This window comes from Myxocyprinus asiaticus, chromosome 11 (assembly GCF_019703515.2).
Source record: "Myxocyprinus asiaticus isolate MX2 ecotype Aquarium Trade chromosome 11, UBuf_Myxa_2, whole genome shotgun sequence".
Classification (NCBI taxonomy): Eukaryota; Metazoa; Chordata; class Actinopteri; order Cypriniformes; family Catostomidae; genus Myxocyprinus; species Myxocyprinus asiaticus.
In genome coordinates this window covers 24,528,841-24,556,147 of record NC_059354.1, presented here as the reverse complement: position 1 = coordinate 24,556,147, position 27,307 = coordinate 24,528,841, and the positions used below count along the sequence as shown (strand labels likewise).

General features: G+C 37.8%; 2 protein-coding genes and 1 non-coding gene across 4 annotated transcripts; 2 read left to right on the top strand and 1 right to left on the bottom strand.

Moving 5' to 3' along the window:
- The first annotated feature begins 317 nt into the window (after nucleotides 1-317).
- Nucleotides 318-14,590, top strand: LOC127447947 (WD repeat and FYVE domain-containing protein 2-like). 2 transcript variants are annotated; one of them, XR_007898440.1, is made up of 12 exons: nucleotides 318-601; nucleotides 6,409-6,476; nucleotides 6,822-6,895; nucleotides 7,082-7,136; nucleotides 9,990-10,140; nucleotides 10,567-10,679; nucleotides 11,803-11,929; nucleotides 12,030-12,135; nucleotides 12,284-12,385; nucleotides 13,737-13,823; nucleotides 13,955-14,063; nucleotides 14,157-14,590. XR_007898440.1 is itself a non-coding variant. In XM_051710198.1 (12 exons), exons 1-12 carry the CDS (start codon nucleotides 465-467, stop codon nucleotides 14,184-14,186), a joined length of 1,203 nt encoding a protein of 400 aa, XP_051566158.1. In that variant the 5' UTR covers nucleotides 328-464; the 3' UTR covers nucleotides 14,187-14,590. The 2 variants fall into 2 exon arrangements, 1 of the variants encoding a protein (XP_051566158.1); XM_051710198.1 differs by having other exon boundaries at nucleotides 328-601; nucleotides 13,737-13,867.
- An 882-nt stretch (nucleotides 14,591-15,472) lies between these two features.
- Nucleotides 15,473-21,245, bottom strand: LOC127447948 (dehydrogenase/reductase SDR family member 12-like). The gene is made up of 10 exons (XM_051710199.1): nucleotides 21,087-21,245; nucleotides 20,741-20,874; nucleotides 20,412-20,494; nucleotides 20,090-20,182; nucleotides 19,907-19,988; nucleotides 19,080-19,141; nucleotides 18,041-18,145; nucleotides 17,515-17,605; nucleotides 17,248-17,385; nucleotides 15,473-17,058 (listed from the first exon to the last, which is right to left on the bottom strand). The coding sequence occupies exons 1-10, from the start codon at nucleotides 21,140-21,142 to the stop codon at nucleotides 16,946-16,948; spliced, it is 957 nt and encodes a 318-aa protein (XP_051566159.1). The 5' UTR covers nucleotides 21,143-21,245; the 3' UTR covers nucleotides 15,473-16,945.
- A 218-nt stretch (nucleotides 21,246-21,463) lies between these two features.
- Nucleotides 21,464-21,576, top strand: trnal-caa (transfer RNA leucine (anticodon CAA)). Its single transcript has 2 exons — nucleotides 21,464-21,501; nucleotides 21,531-21,576. It is a non-coding gene; the product is annotated as a tRNA-Leu (tRNA).
- The last annotated feature ends 5,731 nt before the right edge of the window (nucleotides 21,577-27,307 follow it).

Genomic DNA, 27,307 nt, shown 5'->3' with positions numbered 1-27,307 from the left:
CAGCGTAAAGGAATTAATTCAACTATTTCAAACAAAGACCACATGGCAGCCACACAATTGCTACCCAACTTTGGTGCAATGAATGAACCATGTAGAAATGTTTAAACATTTTATGCAATAGAGAAAAAAAGGAATGACGTTCAACTTCCTGTTATAGACATTCGGCATTCGTTGAAGTCAACACTGCACATCGCAAACGCAAGTATCACTGATTCATTCATTAATCGGATCGTCTGATACATAGAGAGGATCGTGAGAATAAGCGTCTCTCTGTACAGAACATGACATAAAGATCGCGTCTCATTGTAAAGAGATCGACAGCGAGGGGCGATCAGCTGACCAGCAGCATCCTTGACTGACTGACTGCTGCAGTTTACCGTGTTGTTGGTTTAATAATCGACCTGCGCTCCGCGTGTTATGCTGCCGAGAGGGAATTCATGTGACGGAGAAGAAACCACAGCACCATGGCGGCAGAGATTCATCCCCGTCCGCAGACACGAAAGCCCGTCCTGCTGAGTAAGATCGAGGGTCTCCAAGATGTGGTGAACACGGCTGTGATCATCCCCAAAGAGGATGGTGTTATCAGCATATCTCTGGACAGGTTAGCAGCCCACCACTATGCATGATTAGAAACAACACGATGCCCAACAATCAACTAGGCTATTTATACAGTAGGCTAATCGTGTAACCGGCACTGAAATGTAAAAAAAAAAAAATAACGTTTATATATATATATATATATTTGTCACAAGTAACAGTTACAATATAAGATGTTCAATTTCTGTTGCGCAAGAACAAATATATTTAATTTCTTATTCGGCTCGTGTCATAAAACGAGATGGTTAATCGATAGACTATTGTGCAGCACTAATAATGGTCCAAGGAAAAACCATTAATAATGATCACATTTCATAGCGCAAATTGAAGATAATAATAAAGAGCTTTCAATATGCAAACACGGCATCCCTAAGGAGCGTTCACACCGAACGCGTATTTTTGCTTTCGTCTTTGCTGCTTTTTAATTCTTTTCCTATATAAACATGCAAAAGACGGACCTTAGCGTGGCGTTTTTTAGACGCCGAGTCAAGAACTAGCTGTTAAAAACGCGTCTCGAGACACATGCGGTCTGTTCTATTCGTTCCGCTCCGGCTATGCATAGCTAATCAATGCATTCGTTGTGAACGCCCCCTAAACCGCTGATATCGAAGAACGTAGTGTGCTTACATGTACAACTCTCTTCATGCTGTAAAGTATTCCGAGCATTTGATTGCGGTTCCGTTCCAACACAGCAGCGCTCTCTCCGCCCTCATTTCCATTTCATGTAAAAACCGACAACACAGTGCAGTGTCTTTATTTTCCTAATCACCACATCAGATCTAATCTTCCTTTCAGTGCTCAGATTAAATCTGAATTATGATTCATTACACAGTGTAATGCGAGTCATATGATTGGCTGTGCAAGCACACCTTCTGTTCAAGCAAGTAAACACCCTGAAAAAGCCCCAGGGTTCACAGTCAATGTCAGAACTCATGTTTCCTCCCACATGGTAATGTTAGTTTGCATGCTGCTTTTATATATGGGTTAGTGGGATGTTCAAGGCAGCTGGGTAGTTATGATTCTCTTTGTTGTTAGAAAAGTTAAGAAGTTATATGATGATCTGGGATGGGATGATAGGATGCAAGATCTAAAGACAGATGTTGTCTTAATTTGTATTTCACTGCTTTTTGAATATAGGCTAATACAAATTATATGGGGTAGATAAGGGGTTTACAAACTTTTTGATGGCCAAGGGCCCCCAAACAGGATGATACCCTTGCGAGGGACCCCCCCTTCTCAAAATATAAAGGCAGCTTTATATTTTCAAGTATGAAGAGACAATTTTACTTTCTGAGAAAAACAGTGATATTTTAATAAAATAGCATGGTAGTGAAATTAAATAATTGGCTATATTGTCATTGTAATAAAATCAAAAGAAATGATTAAAATATTATGTGCAAAATAGAATCTCCAAAATATTCTGAATTAAGTTTACAGTGTATCTTTTTTCTTTTTATCTTATTTTCTGTATTGATGTACAATTAATTGCCATTCAAATGTACTTTTATTGCGCTTTCACAAAAAATATTGTTCCAAAGCAGCTTTACTGTGACCTAACAACCCTCATTTGAGCAAACTAAAGATAACAGCTAAAGGTTCAAGAAATATTTTTTATCACAAACCTATATGCTTATTGTTTTTATATGCATTTCTTATGGTTAAAAACTGTGGTTGCCATTGAATAAAATAATCATGATTAATCTCATGATTTCCAGCCAGTGTTTAGTAAATGAAACAGTAATGTCAAATTAAGCAATGTAAAAAAAAGTTGTTTTTTAACATTTTTACAATTTATTAAAACAATTTTCCAGCGGACCCCCTAGCACCTCCTTGCGGCACCCTTGGGGTCCCTAGACCCCAGTTTGAAAACCCCTGAAGTAGACATTTATGACCGTTTAGTTATCTTCCACATCTTGAGCACATGCACTTGTTTTTTGTTTTTTGTTTTGTTTTTTGTATCTCAATAAATTCTCATGGCACACCTCTTAGCAAGTCTCTTCATTGGCTGCCTGTTCAAAATCCTGTCTCTGTCTTACGCAGCTGCAGACTTGCCCTGCAGATCAGCCACTTCTAGTTGTTTAGCCCTCCCTTGTGTCCCCATGAAGGGTTCCCACTTGTCCAAGCCAAGAAACTTTAAAATTTTTGCTCCTCATCTGCAAGGCCGTAACCATGTCTTGAACATTGGGGGGTGTCCTCGGTCCTTTAAAATAGTAAATGCAATAATTTTCTGAATAAAGGCTTTAAATGCGTTAACGTTTTTTTAAAATGTGACCAAAATGCGATAATTTTTTTAAAATCTTTTAAATTGTTTTTTTTTTTTTTTTTTTAAGTTCACACAGTACAAGACAAACACTGTGTCTGAATTGCAGTTTGCCTATTTCAGTCATCTTTTATTTTTTGTGCTGTATCAAAGAAAAGACAAATATAATTTGATTTTCTTTTCATCACTGATGTATCTGTAAAATGACATGACATCAGCTGGCTTGCAAAAAGAAAATACACAAAATTATTTACTGTCCTCAAGTTGTGCCTCATTGTTTCCCCCCCCCCCCCCCCCATAGACTCTTAACACAATCTTTTCTTCAAGAATCCTAACGCTGCTCTTTTACATACAAAAACACTTCATATTGACCACTGCTGTCAAGGTCCAAAGAGGGGAAAAAAATCATCATTAAAATACCATAAATGTAGTCCATACAACACTAAGCTTTTCTATGGTCCCAGAAAGCTTGGAATATAATGCACCTGTCATAAGGACTACTGTTATGATATCTATACTGAACCTTTAATAATGATTTATAGTATTTGTACTTTATGAAACTTGACAGCTCCTGCTCACTATAAACTGATATTCTATGGAATAGAGCTGCTTAAAATATCTGTTTTTATGTTTCAAGAAAAAGTAAGCATGTGGGTTTTGAACAACATAAGGGTGAGTAAATGAGTGAGTAAAAGTAAATTACTAAAGTAAACTACTCCTTTAACTGGTGCTCATCCTCAAAATAAAATGGTCTCTTTTAAAGAAGACTCTTAGGAGATGCTGTACAAAATTCAGAATTAAAGACAAAGAAATTATTTAGAAAATCTTAAATTGATTTTAAATTGTTACCTAATAATATTTGCATTAAAAATATATGACAATGTCCTTGCCACCACCTAAAAACTCAATTGAAGCCACAAGTCACAGATCTTACCATGTTCTAGTTTTAATCTGAGGATGAAAATGCTCTACTCTGTGTTATAAATCATTTTCTAAGACAATATCAAGTGAATTTTCTAAAAAGGTACTTCAGAAACCAGATAACCACATTCATTCAATTCTTTACAATATAAACACATTCGCTTTTTATCTTGAGCCTGATATGCTGAAAACGGCTCCGTTAATATTTTCACATTTAAAATTATGAATGACATACGAAACATACTGTACGTGACATATTTTTAATTCAAAATGGCAAATTTCGCAAAATGGAGAATAGTTTGCACACTTGGAAATTACTTACAGTTGGTACAACATTTTAATCATAAATCAGTGATCAAATTTAGCATATTTAGTCAGATACTTACATCTTACATGACACAAACACTGTTAACCTGAACTGCTGACACTGATGCGTGCATGCTGTGTGGCGCTGGAATAATCCACAAGGTTCCGGCTCAGCTTCTTAAATTTGAGTCCTGCCTTCATCGATTTGATTGGCTATCTCAAATGACATTGACGAGTGGTGTTAGACTACTGTGCATACTATAAATGTAACTTTTTTAAACCATTATGTTATTCCTGCAACAACTTTATGCACCGCTGTTTAATTGTCATTATGAACTGCAGCAGAACAGCAACAAGGATAACAATTACTTTGGGGGACAATCTGGCCATATCTGATTATTGGGGGGAACTTGTCGCCCTCAATACATATTGCGGTTACGGCCCTGCTCAACACTGAAGCCAATTCCCAAGTTGAGTCCCAACACCTGTGAGAACAGCCAGCACCCCAACCAAATGCACCTAGGGCTGGATAAAAATATAGTTTTTCAGATTAATCGTGATCTTTATTTGAGCGATTTGATATTGATTTTTAATCCAAAAATATATATGACTATATATCACAGTTATGTGAAAAAATAAGTACACCCCATGGAAATTGTTGGCTTTTTTGACATATTTGGACAAGCAAACATTCGATCCTCTTTGAAACAGTGTATATTAATAAAGTTGGTATACTTGAACAAAACCACATGGAAAATTACCTTTTTCAATCATTTATTCAACAAAAATATTAATAGATGTGATATTCTTCTGTGGAAAAAGTAAGTATACCCCTACATTTATCACACCTTCAAATCCATAAAATTAGAATCAAGTGTTCAAGATTGGGTGCCAATGATTAGAACCTCCTTAGGGAGTGCAGGTAGAACCTGTTTTAATTAAACCTTTTATATCTAGTGTCTGATATTCTCTTTGCTTTTGAGGTGTGTGGTGTCATCATGCCAAGATCTAAAGAGTTCTGTGAGGCCTTCAGAAAAAAAATTGTGAATGCCTATGAGTCTGGCAAGGGATTTAAAAATATCTCCAAATTATTTGAAATAAATCATTCCACTGTAAGGAAAATCATCTACAAGTGGCGTAGATATTAAATGATGCTAATTTGTCCAGGACTGACCGTTCCAACAAATTCAGCCCAAGAGCAGACCATTTGATAAAAAAAAAGAAGTCTCCAAGAACCCCAGAATTTCATCACAGGATCTGCAGGTAACTTTTGCAACTGTTGGTGTCAAAGTGCGTGCATCTACAATCAGAAAGAGATTGCATAAATTTGACGTGCATGGGAGGCGTGCCTGTAAAAAGCCTTTGCTGTCTAAAAAGAACATTAGAGCAAGACTACAGTTTGCCAATGAACACATAGGCAAAGTCCAGGCCTTTTGGAATAATGTGCTCTGGACAGACGAATCAAAGAGAGAGTGGTTTGGCCACAGTAAAAGTACACATGTTTGGTGCAGACCAAAGACAGCTTTTCAGGAGAAGAACCTCATACCAACTGTGAAGCACAGTGGTGGAAATGTTCTGGTTTGGGGTTGCTTCACTGCCTCAGGTAGTTGACAGCTTGCAGTCACTGATTCAACTATGAATTCTGCATCATATCAAAGAGTGCTTGAAGATAATGTGAGGCCATCTATCCGAAAGTTGAAGTTGAACCGAAAGTGGACCTTTCAACATGATAATGATCCTAAACACTAGCGAATCCACCTAGGAACGGCTCTAAAAGAAGAAATGGTGGGTTATGGAATGGCCTAGTCAAAGCCCAGATTGAATCCCACTGAAATGTTGTGGGGAGATTTGAAACGGGCAGTACATGCAAGAAAACCCTCATACATCTTGCAACTAAAATAATTTTACAAGGAAGAGTGGTCAAACTTTTCAGCAAGCCGATGTTAGAGACTGGTGGACAATTATGCAAAACGCCTACAAGAAGTTATTTCTGCTAAAGGGGGCAATGCTAGCTTCTGAGGCCAAGGGTGTACTTATTTTTTCCACAGAAGAATATCATATCTATTGATATTTTTGTTGAATAAATGATTGAAAAAGGTTATTTTCCTTGTGGTTTTGTTCAAGTATATCAACTTTATTTATAGGCACTGTTTCAAAGAGGATAAATATTTGTTTGTCCAAATATGTAAAAAAAAAAAAAAAGCCAACAATTTCCATGGGGTGTACTTATTTTTTCACATGACTGTGTATTTTTATATATATAACATATATATATATATATATATATATATACATACATACCTTTTTTCTTTTTTTTTTTTAAGGACAATCCGTGTGTGGTTGAAGAGGGATGGTGGTCAGTACTGGCCCAGTGTCTATCACACAATGCCTGGTGAGTTTACTGCCCAACATACTTTTGTTTGCTGGCAGCTTTCTGAGAGCCACAACTGTGGGACATCAACCAAAAACTTTAGGAATTTTACTATTAAAGTTAAAAGGCTAAATGCAACCAGTGTGGGCATGAACTTCTGCTTTTGTTAGTGTTCAGATTCAGACCGAATCCCACATTCATCAGTTTAATTTCTCAGTAATGATGTAATTAGCTTGCTTTCTAGTTAACTATTGCAGAGGTCACTGGCTTCATGTAATGAGTATGTGTCTGTGTATGGCTGAATGCCATTGGCATAGATTTTGTTAGAGATGCTAATACACAAAGCTCGTCTTTCTTATGTTTTAGCTCCATGCTCATGTATGTCTTTCAACCCAGAGACAAGGAGGATATCTGTTGGGATGGACAATGGTGTTGTGTCGGTATGTTGATAAAACATAATCGCCAACCGCAGCATAAGCTGAACTGCTGAGATAGTATTACACACACCTAGTAATATGTCTCTAGCAGGTACTAATACATTCTAAATCTAAAGCTTCTTGAAGCCATGGCCTGAGCTTCACTTATGTTTCACTCTTTGTCTTTGCTCTGTGTGTTTCATCTCTTAGGAGTTTGTCCTGTCTGAGGACTACAACAAGATGACTCCTGCACAAACATATCAGGGTGAGTCACAAATCTATTGACAGACTGTCACATGCATGAAGTCTGTTTTCTTAAAGGTGCATTCAGTAATATTAGTGTTTATGGTGCACTGATACCTTGTGGCGTAGATGCAGCATCACAAAAAAACAGAAGTTCTCAGCTACTGTAGAAATGCACTGTTCTTGTTCAGCAATGATGAATTTATTATGCAAATGAAAGCATCCAATTAAAAGGGATTATTGAGATAAAGCTAGTAGCACTAATATTCGTCAGATCTTAACATGCCGGTACTCAATGTCTGCCCAGCATCATATGCAGAAAAAAGCAGCTTTTTCACTAAAACTGACAACTTGAGTATTTATATGTGTGTACATCATTTTAAACATATTTTTTCATAAATACTATTCTACTGTTACTATTTCATTTTGTTTATAAGGTTTAGCAATTAGCAAAAAAAATAAAATAAATAAATAAAATAAAATCACTGAGTGCACCTTGAATCAGAATCAGAATGAGCTTTATTGCCAAGTATGCTTACACATACAAGGAATTTGTCTTGGTGACAGGAGCTTCCAGTACACAACAATACAAAAACAATACAAAAACAGCAGCAAGACATAGATAATAATAAAAAAATAAAAACTAATTATACACATACGTACAGACACATACATACATACACACATACACATGGGTAGTGCAAATCTAATACAATCTGTTATGTACAGTGTAAATACAAATCTGTTATGTACAGTGTAAATACAAATCTGTTATGTACAGTGCAAATGTTTTTTGTTTTTTTCTCAGAGGAATGAAATAGCAGAAGAGGTTGGATGTGTTGGATAAATATAAGAAAGACTAAACTGTGTATTGCACATAGTTACTGCTCAGTGGGGCAAATTAACTGTTCATAAGATGGATAGCCTGAGGGAAAAACTGTTCCTGTGCCTGACAGTTCTGGTGCTCAGAGCTCTGAAGCATCGGCCAGAGGGCAACAGTTCAAAAAGGTAGTGGGCAGGGTGAGTGGGGTCCAGAGTGATTTTTCCAGCCTTTTTCCTCACTCTGGAAGTGTATAGTTCTTGAAGGGTGGGCAGGGGGCAACCAATAATCCTCTCAGCAGTCCAGACTGTCTTTTGTAGTCTTCTGATGTCTGATTTCGTAGCTGAACCAAACCAGACAGTTATTGAAGTGCAGAGGACAGACTCAGTGACTGCTGAGTAGAACTGTATCAGCAGCGCCTGTGGCAGGTTGAAGGAAGTACAACCTCTGCTGGGCCTTTTTCACAATGGAGTCAATATGGGTCTCCCACTTCAGGTCCTGTGAGATGGTAGTGCCCAGGAACCTGAATGACTCCACTGCTGCCATAGTGCTGTTCAGAATGGAAAGTGTTGGGGGGTTCCTCCTAAAGTCCACAATCATCTCCACCGTTTTGAGCGTGTTCAGCTCAAGGTTGTTTTGACTGCACCAGACAGCCAGCTGTTTATCCTCCCTTCTGTATGCAGACTCATCGTCATCATCTTTAAAGGAATAGGTCACCCAAAAATGAAAATTCTCTCGTTTACTCACCCTTATGCCATCCAAGATGTGTATGACTTTCTTCTGCTGAACACAAACAGATTTTTAGAAGAATATTTCAGCTTTGTAATATTTCTTTTGTCCATACATAAATGGACCTATAAACTATAAATTCTCCTCCCTGCTCAGTAGGAAGCGATATGCACGAAGAATGCAAATCACCAAAAACTCCAGAGGAAAGTGAAAGTGGAGATTTATGGTTAAAAAGGACTTAAATATTGATCTGTTTCTCATCCACACCTGTCATATCACTTATGAAGATATTGATTTAACCACTGGAGTCATAAAGATTACTTTTATGCTTCCTTTATGTCTTTTTTTTTTTTTTTTTTGGACCTTCAAAATTTTGGCACCGATTCACTTGTATTGTTTGGACCTACAGAGCTGAGATGTTCTTTTAAAATCTTTGTTTGCGTTCTGCAGAGGAAAGAAAGGCATACATGTCTGGGATATCATGAGAGTGAGTCAGTGATGAGAGAATTTTCATTTTAGGGTGAACTATCACTTTAACTGTATGTTTAGTTAAAGGTAAACATACAGTACATCATATGAACATGTGGAAGGATCACTTTCCCTGTGATTTGAGATTTAAGGTAAAAACTGTCAAGTCAAATATGGCTTTATATAATATTTACAGAAAAGCATAATTAGTGAGTAGTTTGGTCACATGATTTTTTTTTTTTAGGTTTCTATCATTTTTGCTAGTGGTTTTTTTAGGTGTCTTTATTCTTATTTTTTTAGGTGTCTATATTCTTATTTGTCATCAATACAAATAAGAATATTAACAACAAAAATATTCTTTCAAATTTTAGAAAGGAAATTTTAGTTCTGAAGCTTACGTTTCTTTTTGATTAAGTGAACGGGACACTGTATTGGTAGTTTATTTCCTGGTTTTCAATGAATGGTTATCCTAGAACATACAGATGATTCAGAAAGTTCCATTTATGTAACAGCAATCAAAGAACAATAGATGGCAGCTCATTTAATAGTCATGTGTACATAGATGTAGTAAGGCCAAATAAAATACAGAAAAGTACAACGTAGGTGCAGGGAAGTTTTTCTCTGAGCGTTCAGCTTTCAATCAGAGTGTGCCATTTATAGTCATGAATGACATGAATAAGATACAACTAGCTAACCTTCTTGAAAACATGGCAAAATGCTTTGTTTACAAAGGTAAATGAAAACAATATTGTTGATGTAGAGGTGCAGTTGATATACAGTACAGATATTCAAAGTGTATGTGCTGGTAATTTGATCCTCCCCTTTGCTCATTGTATTTTTTCTTTTGTTTGTGTTTAGCTCATCAGGGTGCTGTGACTGTGGTGTTGTTCGTCTTAGAGATGGAGTGGGTTCTAAGCACAGCTCAGGACAAGAGCTTTACGTGGCACTGCTCAGAGAGTGGACAGCAGCTGGGCACATACAGAACTACAGCATGGGTGTCTGGACTACAGTATCCATTCAAATGCTACAGCCAAGTGGCCTGCTTCAACCCAAAACATCTCACAAATTTCAGATCATACAAAACATTTTCAGATCGCTTTGTATCTTGTCAGTAAAGTACAGGGCAATGACAAAAGTCAATCTGATTGAATGCAATCTTGACATGCCATCATCATAGTGAATGTGATTCTTTAAATTTTTGCACTTTGTCTTTGAAAGCATGAAAAAAAAACACATAGTTAACCAATTAACATCAATAGTTTACTAATTTAGAAGTTAATATAATTATTACACATGTAATAAATAGTTAAATGGTTTTTTTTAAATATAGGGATATAGTTGGTATATTTGTGTGTGTACTGTTATTGTGTAGATAGAAGCATTTCAGGAGATAAGGACTTATACAGCTTGGGTTCCTTCACGATCTCCGTGTAAGATTTGATGTGGAGACCAGACATGCTTTCGTTGGAGATTATTCCGGTCAAGTGACAATCCTTAAACTGGAGCAGGACAACTGCAGCCTGGTCACCACCTTTAAAGGCCACACAGGTGCTCACTCACACAAAATGCACACGATTATGATAAACGTATTACAAATCCACACACAATATGATACTGTGCCAGAGTATTAGTAATACCATAATTTATCCCTCAAAGTTGCACTCAAAAAAAAAAAAAAAAAGCAAAAGTTGTATTAATAAAGTTGTACTAAAGAAACTAATAGTAATTTAGAAACATGAATGAAATCATTAACTCTCACATGAGATGAAGACCCACAGTCATATCAGTAACATTATAAAAGCTGTTTTATTCTACATGGAGAGGATCCCCACATGGGGGCTAGCCAAATACTGCAATTTATTTATTTTTTTTTTTCTCCCAATTTGGAATTCCCAATGTGCTTTTAAGTCCTCGCGGTCACGTAGTGATTCGCCTCAGTCTGGGTGGTGGAGGACAAATCCCAGTTGCCTCCGCGTCTGAGACCGTCAACCCGTGCAGCTTATCACGTGGCTTGATGAGTGCGTTGCCATGGAGACATGGCGCGCACGGAGGCTTCACGCCATCCACCGTGGCAACCACGCTCAACTCACCACGTGCCCCACTGAGAACGAACCACATTATAGCGACCACAAGGTGGTTACCCCATGTGACTCTACCCTCCCTAGCAACTGGGCCAATTTGGTTGCTTAGGAGACCTGGCTGGAGTCACTCAGCACGCCCTGGGTTTCAAGCTAGTGAGCTAGCGAACTCCAGGGGTGGTAGTCAGCGTATTTTAACACTGAGCTACCCAGGCCTCCCCGAATACTGCTTAATCTCAGAAACTGTCCTGTTACTGGACACTTACACTCATGGATTAAATTCATCATGGATGACTGAGTAGAGAATTTCTACAATGGCATCTATAACTGAAAACTGTTGTGTTTGAATGATGCTGCATCCAGGCCCCGAGAGCTCAGTGTAATCCAAGACGACATGCAAACAAACAACACACACAAACACACTATTCCTCATGCAAATATCCTCATATTCCCGTATTTCATTACTTAAGCACACTGAAATGGGCCCTAAGGCAATATTCATTATTTAAGCGACATTCACAGAGTACCAAAAGCATACACTAATAGCTTACTGAATCTGTTAATGTTGCCCCTGTGAATGTTTATGTTTGCAGGCAATGTTACTGCTCTGTGTTGGGATCCCGTTCAAAGGGTTTTATTCTCTGGAAGTTCTGATCATTCAATCATCATGTGGGACATCGGGGGCCGTAAAGGCACAGCCATCGAAATGCAGGGACATAAGTAGGAAATGATTGATTTTTGTCAGCCTATATATTCAAGATATTAGTATAAGTGAAGCATGTAATGTGTGTGTTTGTGTGTGTTCCTGTGTGTGATGCAGTGATAAAGTGCAAGGTTTGTGTTATGCTCCGCACACTCGTCAACTCATTTCCTGTGGCTCAGATGGAGGAATAGTTATCTGGAACATGGATGTCACACGACAAGAGGTGAGCAAAAACCCACTGAGGGTGGAAGGATATATATAGAGAAAATGGAGCATCTAGGACTAAATGGATATTCTTGTCAACAGGCTATACCTGTTTATATCAGTTACATATTTGTGTTATTTTCATTATTTCATGTTCTCTGTCTCAGACCCCTGAGTGGCTGGACAGTGACTCGTGTCAAAAGTGTGAACAGCCGTTCTTCTGGAACTTCAAACAGATGTGGGACTGTAAGAAAATTGGCCTGCGGCAGGTAATTCCCAGCACATGTGAGCAGGCGTATCTCTGATATGATTTATTTCACGGAACACAAAAGTAGAACGTTTTGAAGAATCATTACTGGGAAAATGACAGTTAATAGAGACCAGGGGCTGTCAAGTTCTTAAAGAGTTAGTTGTTCACTCAAAAATGAGAATTCTCTCATGATTTACTCACCCTCCTGGCATCCCAGATGTGTATGACATTTTTTTCTTCTGCAGAACACAAAGATTTTAAGAAGAATATCTCAACTCTGTAGGTCCTTCAAATGCAAGTGAATGGGTGCCAAAATGTTTAAGCCCCAAAATCCACATAAAGGGAGCATAAAAGTAATCCATATGACTCCAATGGCTAAATCCATGTTTTCAGACACGATATGATAGGTGTGGGTGAGAAACAGATCAATATTTAAGTCATTTTTAATCACAAATTCTCTTCCCTGCCCAGTAGGGGGCGATATGCATGAATAATGTGAATCACCAAAAACAGGAGGAGAATGTGAATGTGGAGATTGACTGAGCAGGGAGGAGAATTTATAGGAGAAAAAAAAAAAAAAAAGGACTTGAATATTCATCTGTTTCTCACCCACACGTCATATCGATTCTGAAGATATTGATTTAACCACCAGAGTCCTCTGGAGTACTTTTATGTTGCCCTTATGTGGATTTTGGAGCTTCATAATGTTGGCACCCATTCACTTGCATTGCATGGACCAAAAGAAAAATTATTCTAAAAATCTTAATTTGTATTCTGCAGAAGAAAGTAAGTCTTACACATCTGGGATGCCATGAGGGTGAGTAAATGATGAGAATTTTTCATTTTTGGGTGAACTGTTCCTTAAGTACAAAAAAGCACCATACGGCTTGCACTCTATATTCCAAGTATAGATGCCGTGTGATAGCTGAACAGACCAAAACGTTAGCCTTTATTCACTGATAATCTTAACCTCTGCCAAAGCTTGTTATTAGTTCACGTCCGTTTCCACATTAAAAAAATGCCACATCAACATTATTGACACCAAAATGGAATAGGTTTTCACATGTGTAATATTCGAACTGCATCTTTGAATTCTGGAAACAAACGCAAGCTAGACACAAGTTTTGCCAGAGGTGAAGGTAGGCTTTAGAAGCCTTGGAATATAGGAGGAGTGTCATATGGACTACTTTTATGGGGCCTTTATGGAGTTTGACAGTGCCTGGTTGCTATGAACATTCATTGTATAGCAAAAGCTGCTTAACGATTCTTTAAAGATATCTACTTTTGTGTTCCTCGGAACAAATAACAGCATACAAGTTCAGAATTTTCACTAAACTGTATGAAGAAACATGTTTTGTCATCTCTTTCAGCATCACTGTAGGAAGTGTGGCCAAGCCGTGTGTGGAAAGTGCTCCTCTAAGCGTTCCACTATACCTCTCATGGGATTTGAGTTTGAGGTGCGGGTTTGTGACAGTTGTTATGACTCCATTACGGATGAGGAGTAAGTCGGACTTTGTCATCAATGTTTGGAATATTTTGAATGTCTTCCTGTCTCTACATGACATAGAATCAACCTTTTTTTGCGCAGACGGGCACCCACAGCAACATTCCATGACAGTAAGCACAGCATCATACATATTCATTATGAACCAACCAGGGGCTGGCTGCTCACCTCTGGGACTGACAAAGTCATCAAGGTCAGTACCATTCACACACAAATGTTTGATAAAGTGTATTTTGTAAATAAGATTTAAATTATTTTAATCTATGTTGTGTGCTTGAACATGCAGCTGTGGGACATGACTCCAGTGGTATCTTGAGAATTCTCGGCACCATAAGCGTACAGGTATTCTGAAGGTGTATTCATTCTGGAAGCCGAACAAAGAATTGTGTGTTTGTGACAGTGACAAATGAGAATGCTGATATCGCTTCCCATGGGAAAAACATAAGGACATCATGTAGTGACACTGAAAAGTGATGCTTTGAAAAACAAAACAACAGAACTGAACATGTGCATTTGTGAATGTACACATGGGTTATGGGAAAAGTGTAAATATGGTCTAAATCTGCTTGGCTATATTGGGCCTTATTCATGAAACATGAATAGAACAATTGTGTGTAAATGCATTCTTATATAAATTGTCCCATTGAATTGAACGGAAGAATTTATGTAGGAATGGTTTTACTTACGATTTATACACAAATTTGTTCTGCTCGTGAATAAGGCCCAATTTATGTAAATATTTGAGGTTGTTTATACTGACATAAACCAGTGTTGTTATACAGTATATTGTCTGTGTCTATATTCCACTGTCATCTTATACTTAATTTAATCATCCTGATATTACATCAAAGCATGTTGGAACTGTTGTATATTTAAGTGCCTTCACCACAACTTAATCAGTGGTCAGATTTGGCATGGGAAGGTATGTACTATTGCTGTTTGGTCACAATCCATTAACATGTTAAAACATAGCACTTGTAGTTTTTATTGGTATAGTGTAATGGGACAATTAAATAATCATTTGATTATAAGTGATCAATTGTGCTTCATTTAAAAAAAATATTTAATTTGATCTTAAGATCTAATGTTCCATAGACATCTGATTACTATAAAATTTTTTAAAAAAAACAGCATTTCGTCAGAACATATCACGTTATTTGAAACATAATTTGACTTCTTTTCCCAGGCACCATTTTTCACTGAATGTTGAAACAAGCAATGCTTTTCCTAATCAGTGACTTGTGCACAGCAAGTTTCCCATAGCACAATATGGACATTTGGGATTTCCAAAGCTCATTGTGAAGCAATGATATGTAAAACACAATAGCTGAGCGGTTACAGGGTATGGGCAGATAATAAACTCCGCATGATAAAGAAGTTTAACTTTTTCCATGTTTAACTAAATCACATTTTTGATTACCAAACAGCAGTGTGTCTGCGCTTTCACAAGTTTTCAAAGCAACATAATGCAACTAAGAGATTTCCAAAGAGGCTAAATGCAGTGAATGAACTGTGAAAGGAATTTTGACTCATTGAAAAGGGATTCATTTCAAAGTAAATAGTAATAAACTTTTTGTTGACCTTGAATGAAAAGCTCATAGATATATATATTTTTTTTATTGAGAAGAAATTTTTCTTACATGTAAATTCAGTAAATTACATGTTTATTGACCCAACTGACCAAAAAGTGTATTTCTGAGATCTCGTCTCAGGGAAGAGAAATGGTAGTCAAGTGTCTTTTTGATCCTTTCTTTTATCTCTGACAGTACTTCAATGTGATTGAAATAAAGGTTGTACAGAACATGTAGCAGGCTGTCTGTTCTTATTTCTGTCTTAATGCAGCAGGTTCCTTTGTTGTTTTCTTTAAACAAATGTAAAAAAATATTATCACAGGTAGTTTGTCTGTGATGGGCGGCTATGGCTCAGGTGGTAGAGCGGGTTGACCACTAATTGCGGCCCACAGGCCGAAGTGACCTTGGGCAAGACACTGAACCCCAAGTTGCTCCCAATGGCAGGCTAGTGCCTTGCATGGCAGCTCTGCTGTCATTGGTGTGTGTGTGTGAATGGGTGAATGAGACACATTGTAAAGCGCTTTGGAGAACCGCTAAGGTTAAAAAAGGCACTATATAAGTGCAGACCATTTACCATGTCCTTGCAAACATTTATGTTCATAGATATGTAATTTTTTTCATCTCTGTTCCCTTACTATATTGGCACTCATAAATCCAGACACACACAACCTATATTAACTTTCCCTATTACATTAATACTATTCATAGAGAAAGAAGAGTTTCAGTTCTGCAATTGCTCAATTCTATAAAACAGAAAATAGTAAACCACCCCCTGTGGCTTAGCACTTATCCTTAGATACTTGTCAATGTAGTCCTTATAAAGACAATAAATGGATTCTCTTAGTTGCTGTGGTTAAAAAGTATCTGTGATAATCATACAATTTAACTAAAGAACCAATTAAAACTCCCAAACGATTCTGAGAGAGATTTAGTGTTCAGTATTTTATTAAGAATCATCTCATCAGCCACAAATGGTCATTTAATAATTTGCTTGTTAACAGTTTGTAAACTCATTTGTGTGTATAAAGAGGAAACCCCTTGTCTATAATATTGTTTCATAAATTTCCTTTCACATTTATAGTGTCATTTATTTTCTTTATAGTTATACAGGATGATGGCATAACTTTGTCTGCATGGGCTGGTCAAAACTCTACAGTACTTGTGTGTCCTCATGGGAAATATTGTTAAGCATGTTGTAATTTCTATTCAAAAATTCAAACCATCTTATATAAAACATTCAGAACTCAATTCTACAGGGTGCACATTTAATTAGCTGCAGAGGTGGATGTATTTGTTTCTTGCCTTGTCTCTTGAGGAGTGTATTTGCATAGGAGAGGGGACAAAAAGTCCATGCACATTTAAGCCTTTTTGGTGTAGTATTCATTAACTCCTCTGGTCACTGCAATCCCATGATTAGGAATGAGTATCACGGTCTCTCGGTGGAATGATGTATTGATCATCAAGCCTCTGGATTTGACCACCATTTGATTTTGAACTTAAGCGATTAGCACTTGAATTTAACAGCAAGCTCCTCCAGTGTGCTCATCAGCTTCTCCTCATCAGAAGGAGAGGACCTGGAGGAGGCCAGGGGCAGGTGCGTAGAAACAGCTTTTCTGTCTGTTAATGAATCAGTGTGTGAAAGTTCAGTTACAGGTTAAAAAACTCTTGATAGACTATTAAATCCTTTGCAAAGTCAAGGAGAGTTTGGTCACAAAACATGTTTAAAACTGTACAGCACATAAAAGCAGAATACATTATAGAGCTTCTCTGTCACCATTGAGTTCTATATTATAAAAGTAGCTTGACCTTGGAAGAACAGGCCACTGGGCTGTCTGCTGGCAGCATCTGATACGGCCAGCCACACCACTGTGTCAGCACCTTGCGCTTCAGTACGGAGTTTGTTCTTCATTTTAGCATAAAAGTCTGGCATGGATGACCGCACCGCTGTGGGAAAAAGCAAAGACACACACAGAAATTCGGTGGCTAAGACTCCAACAATGTCTGTATTTTATAAGCAAGACATTTACTTGCAAATGTTACTGAAGCTAGTACACACAAACACACATTCCCCACCTGGGGTATCTGCCCAGCCTGGGTGCATGGAAGAGAAGTGGATTTCTTTGTGCTGAGCTGCCCATTGTTCTGTCATGATCACCTGTTGTCTCTGAGAAAGTTCACCGTAAACACTAAACAACTCCAGTATCTTTACTGACACCAATGTTAACATCAGCATTTCACATAAAATTTTGTGTTGCTATAAAACAATATAAATCATGTTTTAAATGAACAAGAAATCCATATAAATTCAGCAAAAACAAAAGCCAGTGTAAGCAGGCTGCATGAGTGACAAAAAAAGCTTTGGGTTAACAAACATATGGTCAGTATAACAGGGGCAGCATGGGTGATGCAGCTGGCATTTGTTGTTTTCTGCCACGATCATTTGTGATGGACTAAAAACTATGGCAAAAGTATAGCGGCTACATTTTTGTATGTTTCGTATCATCTGGATTTTTTTTTTTGGTCAAGTCTTAATATAGACACAGTGTAAAATGCAGGTCTCAGCTCAAGACTTTGAATGAAGAACCAGAACAGACAGTACCTTGTTCTGCGCATACGCCATGGTGCCGTCAAAAGAGCCTTTCTCAAACTGAAGGTCTTCAACGTTCAACTTCTGAACCAGCATGCCACCAGAAGACACAGTGATCTGTACAAAGAATAATGTGACAAATATATATATATATATACACACACACACACACATACACTGCCTGGCCAAAAAAGGCCAATTTATGTGTGAAAATGATTCCTCATGCTCCCACTCTTTAAAAAAAATAAAAATAAAAAATAAAAAAAATATATATATTTTATCCCCTTTTCTCCCCAATATGGAATGCCCAATTCCCACTACTTAGTAGATCCTTGTGGTGGTGCGGTTACTCACCTCAATCTGGGTGGTGGAGGACAAGTCTCAGTTGCCTCTGCTTCTGAGACAGTCAATCCCCGCTTCTTATCATGTGGCTTGTTGTGCATGACACCGCAAAGACTCCCAGCATGTGGAGGCTCATGCTACCCTCCACGATCCATGCACAAATCACCACATGCCCCACCGAGAGCGAGAACCACTAATCATGACCACGAGGAGGTTACCCCATGTGACTCTACCCTCCCTAGCAACCGGGCCAATTTGGTTGCTTAGGAGACCTGGCAGGAGTCACTCAGTACGCCCTGGAATCGAACTCGCGACTCCAGGGCTGGTAGTCAGCGTCAATACTCGCCGAGCTACCCAGGCCCCCCTGAACCACTCTTTCACAGTTTGAGCCCAATGATTCTTGGCATTGCTGTCCTGGAATATACCCGTACCATCAGGGAAGAATAAATCCATTGTTGGGATAACCTGGTCATTCAGAAGTTTCAGGTAGTCATTCATTTTATTGCCGCATAGCGTTGCAGAGCCTAGACCTGACCAACTGAAGCAACCCCATATCATAATGCTGCCTTAAATCCAAACGGCAACTTTTTTTTTTTCTGGCAAGGCAGTCTAATAAATATTATAATATATATATTATATATATATAAAAAACTAATTCAGTTTACTACAATAACGATACACAGAGGTTCTATACAGAGGATCCACTCACCACTCTCGGATTCTGTGACTTTTTCAGCGTGGGAATCAGTGCTGTCGTCAGAATATATGTCCCTAACAGCAAACAAGATTATTTCAGTTATGACAACTCTCAGAAAGACTTAGCAAGTTTATGTGGGTATGACATATTGATAGGATATTGGTTTTGGACTAGGTCTGAGACTTACTAATGCCAGAACATACACAGACATACTGAGTTAGCAGATAGACATACTGCTGCAAAATCAGACATAAAAACAATCCCCCTGTAGCAGATCTAATCATGTGGAGCTGGGGAGGAGGGGGGTTTCAGAAAAAACTTGCAGCACACTTAAGTAAAACTGGCTTACATGCAAACTGAGCAAATTTAAATGTTAGGCAAAGAGAGAGTACACAAGTTAATTGGATACCTGATTACATGTGGGATCTAATTGTTTACACCACGTGAGCTGATTGGCCTGACGTATCACATGTGAGCAAGCTGATTGGCTAACAGATAAGTTCAAAGAACCAATCAGCTTGCGCCATGTAAAGTTTCATGCTTGAACTTAGGCTGAGTTCGGATTGGCATTCTACCGTACTATTACTATTTCTGCCAAAGGCAGACATGGCAGAAGTACTAAGAGTAGTATGGGTAGTATACCCTTTTAGTCATATATGCCGTGTAAAGGGATGACACTAAAAACATTTACTTTACAGAGATAATGGAAATACTCCATGAGTATGGATTCCTGTGACCTTTGTAACAATACTGTAATGAAACATAATTCTTTGTAGTCCTTGTTTAAAAAATTTTTTTGAATCACAATATAACATGAATATAAGATATAACTCTCCTACCAAGAGTGTTGGTCGCAAAGTTTTTCTCCAGGTCATCCTCAGTCAGTTCTCTCTGATTTACCATGCAGCCGGCGTTATTGATCTACAGCATTAAACAACAAGAAGATAAGACAAGGGGTTGGGCATTACAGGCGGAGGTTGCATGCGAATGCACATACTGCATACAATGCACATCAGATTTACCAGAACATGTAGACTGTTGTTCTGAGAGAATCCATTGGCAAACTCCCACACTTTCTTGGGGCTGGACATGTCAACAAGGTGGACATGGACATTCTAAAAGCAATTGAGAGACAAACTTAGAACAGAGTCCACTGCTTCTGTTCCAGTGGAATACAAGTATAGTGTAGAGGTAACGGGGGTATGGAATTATTTAACTGGCATGTTACTATCATGGCACATCAAATAATATCAGACTGGAAAAAAATGTTACAGTACTGTGTGGGTGTACTGTGAAATAATAATGATTTATACACTACAATTCTATTTTGTTATGAAAATATACCTCATTTTTACTATGCTCCACGATCTCATTTCTTGCCTCCTCCGCCCGATCTTTATTTCTGCACACAAGGTGTACCGTCCCACCTGCAGACAAACAAGAAATTCTGAATCAACTTGTGTTCAGCTTGATCGTTCTCTAATTTAAATAGCACTGCACATCATTTACCAGAAGGAGTCACTGTTGCGTCCCTTTTGATGGTTAAACTTTAACATTTCAACTGCCATTCCAACGTTTTGATGGAAGGTACAAGATCTTAATAGTTTGACGGGTATTAAAGGACGGAATATCATTGGAGCATACATTATTTAGTAACAAAGTTGTTTTCTCACCTCTTTTGGCTATTTCGCAGGCGGCGGCTTTACCGATGCCGCTGTTGGCTCCGGTGATGATGAACGAGCGGCCGCTCACACTCACCTCCAGATCCGCCGCGCTGAAGCGCCTCTCCGCTGCCTCATAACCGCACCTGATGAGAAGAAACAAAGATTAAACGACACTTCATCCAATGCAGTGCAGTTACTAACAACGGTGAAATAAGTAAAACGACTGAAAGTGACATTCAAACATTGTAATAACAGAGATTGTTATTTATTTGTATATAATTTGTGCATTGCTTGTCACGTTATTGGAAGGAAGCTCATATGAAAATAAACAAACTACATTAGAGCGAGTACTTACTTTGTATATTCCTGTAGACCTTTTAGGAACCAAACCGTGTTTCGATAGAAAGACATCAGTACGGTTTTACGAGCTTCTTCTCCAGAGCGGTCTCATAACATTTTATACGCCCCTGTAGCGTTTGATAACATCACGTGTCGAGTGTGTTGTAAGCGAGTAGCGAGTTACAGTACGCATGCGCAGTTTTTAATACGGGGCTTAAATCCTGATTCGACCACATTCTTGCATTCTGGTGACATGTTGTTTAGGCAAGGTCGAGTATACCAAGCTTCTTAGTGCTTTAAAAAAATATTTTTTGAATAAAAGTATTAATACGCATTACTTATCGAATGTTATAGATGTTGATATTATTGTATTCAGCTTTTATTTCCACAGTTGTCAGGATGGCCGAGTGGTCTAAGGCGCCAGACTCAAGGTTCAGTCCTTCCCTGCGAAGCATGGGTATTCTGGTCTCCGAATGGAGGCGTGGGTTCGAATCCCACTTCTGACAAAATATTTTGTTACCATTATCTAAATTGTGCTTCAAAACAAACCGATTTACATTTAAGGCCGTCAGTGTATTCCAATTAAAAATATTTGAAGGTAAAACAATTTATCGACTGAAGCAGCAACTGCTTAAATCACTAGAATATATGTGTGGCTTAAACTGTAATTATACATTATATACATTTGATGGTGTCCTATATATATATATATATATATATATATATATATATATATATATATATATATATATATATAAGGACACCATCAACTTTATGAAAATGGCACAAACTCATCTACTTCCTAATGTGACTTCAGAGACCTGTCCTGCAAACCCAATCCACATCAGTTTCAACACATATGCAATAGTGTTCATTCATATTCATAACAATCATCAACAAGTACTGGACTAGACCCACTACACAATTATTGCTGCACTGATGTTACATAAAAATCACAAGACCACACAAGAATAAAATGGACTTGTGCCTGTCATTTTATGCAATGTGTGTGTATAAAACTCTTTGTATTTATTTTTCACTACTGGTGACATAAGACAGCTGACAGTCATTTCTGTTATATTATACACTGTGGCAGTCATTTTCATTTCATTGTCTTGCATTTGGTATGTAATGGCAAGTCAAGAATAACAGCAAACTTGACATGAAATGTTAAGACGTGAATCAAGGAGCACCTCTTTGATTTATCCTGTATTTTTGTTTTTCAAAATATAATTAAAAGATCTTATAAAATGATGTATAATTATGAAATTGTAATCCTCTTTGACGTGAATGATTTTCAATATTCTTTTGATTCATTTTATGTATATTTATGTGTCTATTTTGAGAGACATGCGGCCCTAGTTTGAATTGAAGTAATGTGTAGTTCACAAGTACACAAATCAAGCGAATGCCTTGTCAATATTTACACAGCTGATAAGATTATAGGCTACTTGAATTGGACTGCAAGGCTTTTGAGTTCCTCGAGGTGGCGCAGAACGAAAGGGGATAAATCACATAATTACAATATATAGTTATATAATTGCATTTTATATATATACACACACACACACACACACACAAACTGGCGGCCAAGAGTTTGGAATAATGTACAGATTTTGCTCTTATGGAAAGAAATTGTTACTTTTATTCACCAAAGTGGCATCCAACTGATCACAATGTATAGTCAGGACATTAATATCGTGAAAAATTGCTATTTCAATTTGAAATGTTCAGAACTTCTTAAACTACTTCAAAGAGTTCTCATCAAAAAATCCTCTATGTGCAGCAATGACAGCTTTGCAGATCCTTGGCATTCCAGCTGTCAGTTTGTCCAGATGCTCAGATGACATTTCACCCCACACTTCCTGCAGCATTTGCCATATATGTGGCTGTCTTATCTGGCACTTCTCATGCACCTTACAGTCTAGCTGATCCCACAAAAGCTCAATCGGGTTAAGATCCATAACACTCTTTTCCAATTATCTGTTGTCCAATGTCTGTGTTTCTTTGCCCACTCTAACCTTTTCTTTTTGTTTTTCTGTTTCAAAAGTGGCTTTTTCTTTGCAATTCTTCCCATTAGGCCTGTACTCCTGAGTCTTCTCTTTACTGTTGTACATGAAACTTGTGTTGAGCAGGTAGAATTCAATGAAGCTGTCAGCTGAAGACACGTGAGGCATCTATTTCTCAAACTAGAGACTCTGATGTACTTATCCTCTTGTTTAGTTGTACATCTGGCCTTCCACATCTCTTTCTGTCCTTGTTAGAGCCAGTTGTCCTTTGTCTTTGAAGACTTTAGTGTACACCTTTGTATGAAATCTTCAGTTTTTTGGCAATTTCAAGCATTGTATAGCCTTCATTCCTCAAAACAATGATTGACTGATGAGTTTCTAGAGAAAGCTGTTTCTTTTTTGCCATTGTTGACCTAATATTGACCTTAATATATGCCAATATATTGCATACTGAGGCAACTCAAAAACAAACACAAAGACAATATTAAGCTTCATTTAATGAACCAAATAGCTTTCAACTGTGTTTGATATAATGGCATGTGATTTTCTTGTACTGAATTAGCAGTTTACCGTGATTACTGAAGGATAAGGTGTTGGAGTGATGGCTGCTTTTGTTTGATCCATTTGACACATTCCTTCTCTATTTAGCAAGTGTACTTGTTCAAAAATATTTAAAGGGGACCTATTATGCAAAATTCACTTTTACATGGTGTTTGAACATAAATGTGAGTCAGCAGCATGTGTCCGCCCTCTTTCTTATATTTCTATTAATCAAAAACAGTGTCTCAAAATGACTGGTTTTCGTATCCGCTCTAAAGTGACGTCACTTTACAGCAGGCCACGCCCACGACTGGTGACGGACTCCACCCTATTATCATAGATCCTCCTCTGAGTGATCGACACACAGTCCGCCATTTTTTCCGCGCTGGAGCAGATACATTGAGAAGAATAATGTCTCAGCTTCATAAGCATCATACGTGTTCTGTTGTAGGCTGTAAAATTGAACATAAGAGTCTTCATGTACTCCCTGCATCAGAGCCACTGAAGACACAGTGGACAAGTTTTGTTTTTGAAGAAAATGCCCCAAAACATAACGAAATTTGTGTATGTTTGTGCAAATCATTTTACACCGGATTGCTTGGTGAATGAGGGTCAATATAAATCAGGATTTTCACAAAATTTGACTCAAGCATGGATTACTACCAACTGTTCACGTTCCAGCTTTATATCCTGAAGATTTAAGTATCGCACTTTATATTTTGTGAATGTTTGCAAATCGCCTTTCCGAATGTCCTTGTTAGCTGATTCCACGGCTAATGCAGCTAAAGTTACCATTGTCTCTGATTGTATTCATGGACAGAGACCAGAGCTATGTCGTTATAGCTTGTTTGCACATGACGTCACGTCACTGCGTTGCTGTGGCGTGAAATGGAGGGCAGGAAGTTATTTTCTACATAAGAAGCATTATCACAAACTCAAAATGCCTATGTTCTGCGTCGTATACGGTTGCTCATACATATATGGCTGAACTCCGGTATTTACGGTATCAGTCATATTGGTTCTGATTTGTTGTTGCTATAGTATCCGAAGCACGCGCTGTAAAGGCACAGCCCTCTTCCGGAAAGGGGGCGAGGAGCAGCAACTCATTTGCATTTAAAGAGACACACACGAAGACAGCGTGCTTTTGATTCCACCCAAAAAGAGGCATTTACAACATGGTATAATAAATGATCCCTGGGGTATTTTGAGCTGAAACTTCACAGACACATTCTGGGGACGCCTGAGACTTATATTACATCTTGTAAAAAAGGGCACAATAGGTCTCCTTTAAAGTTAATTATGCTTCGCCAGGGGCGGACTGAAGAACATCCTTTGGGGGGGGGGGGCAAAAGTACCGGTTTTCCCAATGGCCAGCGGACGCTGGTAGAGGCAGCATATTCTAGAGCGGCACGAGACTGCGCCTCCGCATTGACGCGCGTTCCGCCGTGGTCCGATCTCTGTTTCAAAGAATTGAGTCAACTGCTCACCCGTTTTTTAGATCCACAGATATGCAGTAGTGATTTTGCTTAGTTGTTAAAAAAACTGTATACACTAAGGGGCTTGAACCTAGAATTACTCGCATCAAAAGCAACAATAACATTGATGAATATATCGTACAACTTGAGCTCGACCAACACACTGTAAAAGGTTCCACTGTTATTTGTAGCCTATTTATGTGTGTGTAGCTACTCCATTTTTGTTGATTCACCATTTATTTTTATTGTGTGTGTGTGTGTGTGTGTGTGTTTAGCAAATATACAGTGGGATTCAATATAGTGAAAATGCTTCTTCATGCCACAGTGAAGAATTTGAAACTCTTTCATAATTTAATGCAAAGGTTTTCATTACAATTTGAGTAAAAGGTAGTGCATTTACTTTTAAATTGTAACATAATTAGATAAAAGTTAAGCATGTTCTATAAGATGACACCAAACCTATAGGAAAAGAAAAAGGTAACTTGTCCCAGCTGTCCTCTTTTTTTTTTTTTAACATCTTAAAACACTAAACCAAATATTCCATGTAATTATGTATTTTCACAATTAAGTTGAATAATGCCATGCATAAATAATGACAGACAAATCATTATCCTTGTAAAATGTACTCATCTGAAAGAAAAGAAAGTTAGGTTATATGAATTACATATCATACAAGCATAATTATGACAGAAAATAATGACTTTCGACCTATAGCTCTAACTTCCGTAGTGATGAAATGTCTGGAGAAATGTATGGTGTCAGTGCTAAAGATAGATGTTACAAACAAACTGGATCCATTCCAGTTTGCTTATCAGCTAGGCAGAGGAACTGGTGATGCCATCTATAGCTTAATGCACCTAATTTTAAAACATCTTGAGAGCCAGATACTTACGCCAGGCTGCTTTTTATTGATTTTAGTTCTGCGTTTAATACTATTCAGCCACACATCATAATTAGAAAGATGAATCAAATGGGTGTTAACCTTGCGATTATATATTGGTATCATTCTTTTCTAACAAATAGACCTCAGTGCGTCAAAGTAAACAACAGTCTGTCGGAATTCAGTCCTCTTTACACTTTACACGAATGAGTGCTCAAACAGGCACTCCCAAAATGATCTTCTTAAATATTCAGATGATACTGCAATATTAAGGTTATTAAACAAACATGATAGCACTTTTATTTATCATTCTGAAATTGAGTCGTTTGTTGGTTGGTGTGCTACCAATTATTTACATTTAAATACAAACAAAACGCAGGAGATAATATTTGATCCTAGGCATTGGTGACTATAGCCCTGTATTCATACAGAGCCAGGAAATTCGTCAAGTGCAGTCCTTCAAGTATTTCGGAGTCTACATAGATAGTTCGCTCACTTAATTGGGACATACATGTTGATTTGGTATGCAGTCGACTTTATCAAAGACTGTATTTTTTGCGTCGACTACGATACTATGGGGTGAACAACAAAATCCTTCTGCTTTTTTACCAAGCTATATTAGACAGTGTTATCAGTTATGGTTAAACCACATGGTATGGAAACCTTACTGTGAAATCAAAATCTAGACTGACGCACCTGACGCATACTGCAATGAATTTGACAGATCAGAAGGATTATTAAAGCAACCAGTCTCTGTATGAACAGTGTACGTTAAGGGAAGTTAGGAGAGTGATTTTAAGTGATCCATCTCACATTCTTTTTATTAATTATGAATTGTTACCTTCATTTGTGTCTTTTTCTATTAAATTGTTAAATGATGCCAAGTGGTTTAGATTGTATGCTTCTATCGTGGTTGAATTTGTATGTATTTATTGATAGATATATTTTTATGATTGATGGATATGTATGCTGTGTTGAATTGTTGTGTATTTGATGTATCCATTGTATTGTTATTTTACTATCTTTTCGGGTGATGCTGAAATGTAGAAATGTTGCCTATTGAGCCCACCCCAAGTTTCCCCCAACAGGGACAATAAAGTACATTCCATTCCATTCCATAATTATAAATCTATATTTAGACACCCATGTATTTTATTAAATCGTGGGACGACATCACAAGATTTTGGGGTTCCCCCACCTCTGAAATCCCAATTAAACCCCTGCCTACTTCCCTAGTTTACAAATTCTCATTCGTTTCTATAAATCTCAGTGGCGGACTCTTAATCTGACTATTATTAAAGTGATGTTGTCTTTCTCCTCCAAGCACAGACAA